The sequence below is a fragment of the Sinocyclocheilus anshuiensis genome, unplaced genomic scaffold (assembly GCF_001515605.1).
Source record: "Sinocyclocheilus anshuiensis isolate Anshui unplaced genomic scaffold, SAMN03320099.WGS_v1.1 C32323064, whole genome shotgun sequence".
Lineage (NCBI taxonomy): Eukaryota > Metazoa > Chordata > Actinopteri > Cypriniformes > Cyprinidae > Sinocyclocheilus > Sinocyclocheilus anshuiensis.
In genome coordinates, this window is record NW_015614810.1 from 1 (window position 1) to 869 (window position 869).

At 40.7% G+C, this 869-nt stretch overlaps 1 protein-coding gene across 1 annotated transcript; it reads right to left on the reverse strand.

The window, feature by feature from the left end:
* Positions 1 to 174: 174 nt before the first annotated feature.
* LOC107682545 (leucine-rich repeat-containing protein 42-like) lies at positions 175 to 863 on the reverse strand (the record flags this gene model as incomplete). The annotated part of the gene is made up of 3 exons (XM_016478749.1): positions 699 to 863; positions 445 to 576; positions 175 to 293 (listed from the first exon to the last, which is right to left on the reverse strand). Coding segments are annotated over exons 1-3 (385 nt in total), but the record flags the coding sequence as incomplete, so codon positions are not given.
* Between the last annotated feature and the right edge of the window lie 6 nt (positions 864 to 869).

Below are 869 nucleotides of genomic sequence, written 5' to 3' on the forward strand. Positions count from 1 at the left end.
CAGCATTTATTTGAAATAGAAATCTTTTGTAACATTCTAAATGTCAGTAAAGGCATTCTAAATGTCTTTATTGTCAGTTTTGTTTTAAGGCATCCTTGCTGAATAAAAAATATTTATACTGACCTCAAACATTTGAATAGTAGTTTATCTGACTAGACAAATCCATAAACTTACCAGAGAGTTCCAAAAGCTGCAGATTTTCTAGACCTTTCTTCATCACCCTCACCGGCGCGGTCAGTCTCTGCAGTCCTGCATCAGAAAGGCAGTTTGCACCTATGAAAAGCTTCACAAGACTACAGAAAAAAAGGAAATGTGAAGAGGAAAAAGAAAGTGACTTCACTCTTTATCACAAAGTAAAACAAACTGTACACACAATAAACCATCTGAAATGTTCATTTTATTTATGCAACTATGCCAATGAATGAGACGATGAAGTTTCCATACCTAGCCAGGGCTTCAGAGGTTATGTATTTAAAAACCTCATGGTTGTCACCTAATCTACATCCATAGAGGTCCAGGCACTCCAGACTCTGAAACTGTCTGATCTCTTCCAGCCTTTCGGATATCATAAGATTCCTGAAAACACAATCACACTGATGTAAATGCACTGGTTTCTATGCGGGGTATAAATGCCTACCTAGGCAGCATTTTGGACGTCTACTTAGGCAGACAGCCATGAGATTGTGTTTACTTCTCACCTGTTTCTCAAACACAGGGATCTCAGCACTAGTTCTCCATAGGCCTCACAGAAGACCTGCAGTGCTCTGGGTGCAGTATGGGGCTCAGTGAATTTGTGTCTCTCTTCAGCGGCCGAGAACAACTTGTCAGCCATTTGCTCAGGAAAACCGACCAGTGAGTCCACATGCTCG